This window comes from Morone saxatilis, unplaced genomic scaffold (assembly GCF_004916995.1).
Source record: "Morone saxatilis isolate NCDOM2014 unplaced genomic scaffold, NCSU_SB_2.0 Contig9, whole genome shotgun sequence".
Classification (NCBI taxonomy): Eukaryota; Metazoa; Chordata; class Actinopteri; family Moronidae; genus Morone; species Morone saxatilis.
In genome coordinates, this window is record NW_023340268.1 from 21,426,825 (window position 1) to 21,427,764 (window position 940).

The 940-nt window shown below is 37.3% G+C and overlaps 1 protein-coding gene across 4 annotated transcripts in view; it reads right to left on the bottom strand.

Moving 5' to 3' along the window:
* ngly1 (N-glycanase 1) overlaps positions 1 to 940 on the bottom strand; it is a 9,184-nt gene that overhangs the window by 4,375 nt on the left and 3,869 nt on the right. For all 4 annotated transcript variants that reach the window (XM_035681188.1, XM_035681189.1, XM_035681190.1 and 1 more), the window contains one exon: positions 368 to 513. In XM_035681188.1, coding sequence (XP_035537081.1) covers positions 368 to 513 — 146 coding nt within the window. The remainder of the gene's footprint in view (positions 1 to 367; positions 514 to 940) is intronic.

The following is a 940-nucleotide window of genomic DNA, read 5'->3' on the forward strand; positions in this document are numbered from 1 at the left end:
TGAGTCATCAAATACTGACCATTTGGGACCCTGGGAATGAGACTCAACCATCAATCCAATTATCTTCAAGCCTCCAATCCAAAGCGTCTATTTATATATTTCTTGGTTGATTGGTAGGAGGAGCCAGAGGAACTTGATATTTTCAGATTGTCTGTCTCGTGTACTACTGTCAGGATATAGAGAAAGTTTAAGCGAATGTGACAAAAAATAATATTTGTATAAAAATGACCTAATGCAATTTAACTAACACTCAGAAATAAGACCATAAAAGGTTAAAAAATCTAATGTATGAATAAAATAATAAAAACAATCTAGTTGGACTGATACTGGCATAGATTTTAATAACTAACAGTGTGTTTTGTCTGACCTGGTCCTTAGAGAAAGCCAGAATGTAGGCCAGTTTCTTCTCCCAGCCAACCTCGTACAGTAGAGGCTTATCACAGACATTCTCACACGAGTCACAGTGCAGCCAGCGACGCTGAGACACCGAGTAAATCTCTGTCCACACATGGTCTGAAACAATACATAGTGAACACAACTGATTTTCACTAAGCCTTTCATACACTTTATACACTACCTAAATTGATCTGACATCAGACCATGTATGAAAGTGCAACATTTTGTGATGCTGCAAATGTTCCACTATATATCAAACACACGTGTAAAGCTACAAATACAGTACCTTAAATTTGTACTATTTTAATGGCAGGATATTTTTAAATTGGATCAGTGTTTCACATAGAATTCTATTCTTAAGGCAGAGGGTAGAAAAGTTAAATAGTATGTAGACCACCGCAAAACAGAATGAGAATGACTACTAAACGGCAGCTCTTTCAGCCAAGGTGAGGCAGGTTTGAGTCTTCCCACCACACTGAAACTGTATACAACTAAGTGTGAAAGATCTAGTCTGGAAAACCTAGTAAGTGGACCTTGAATTGAG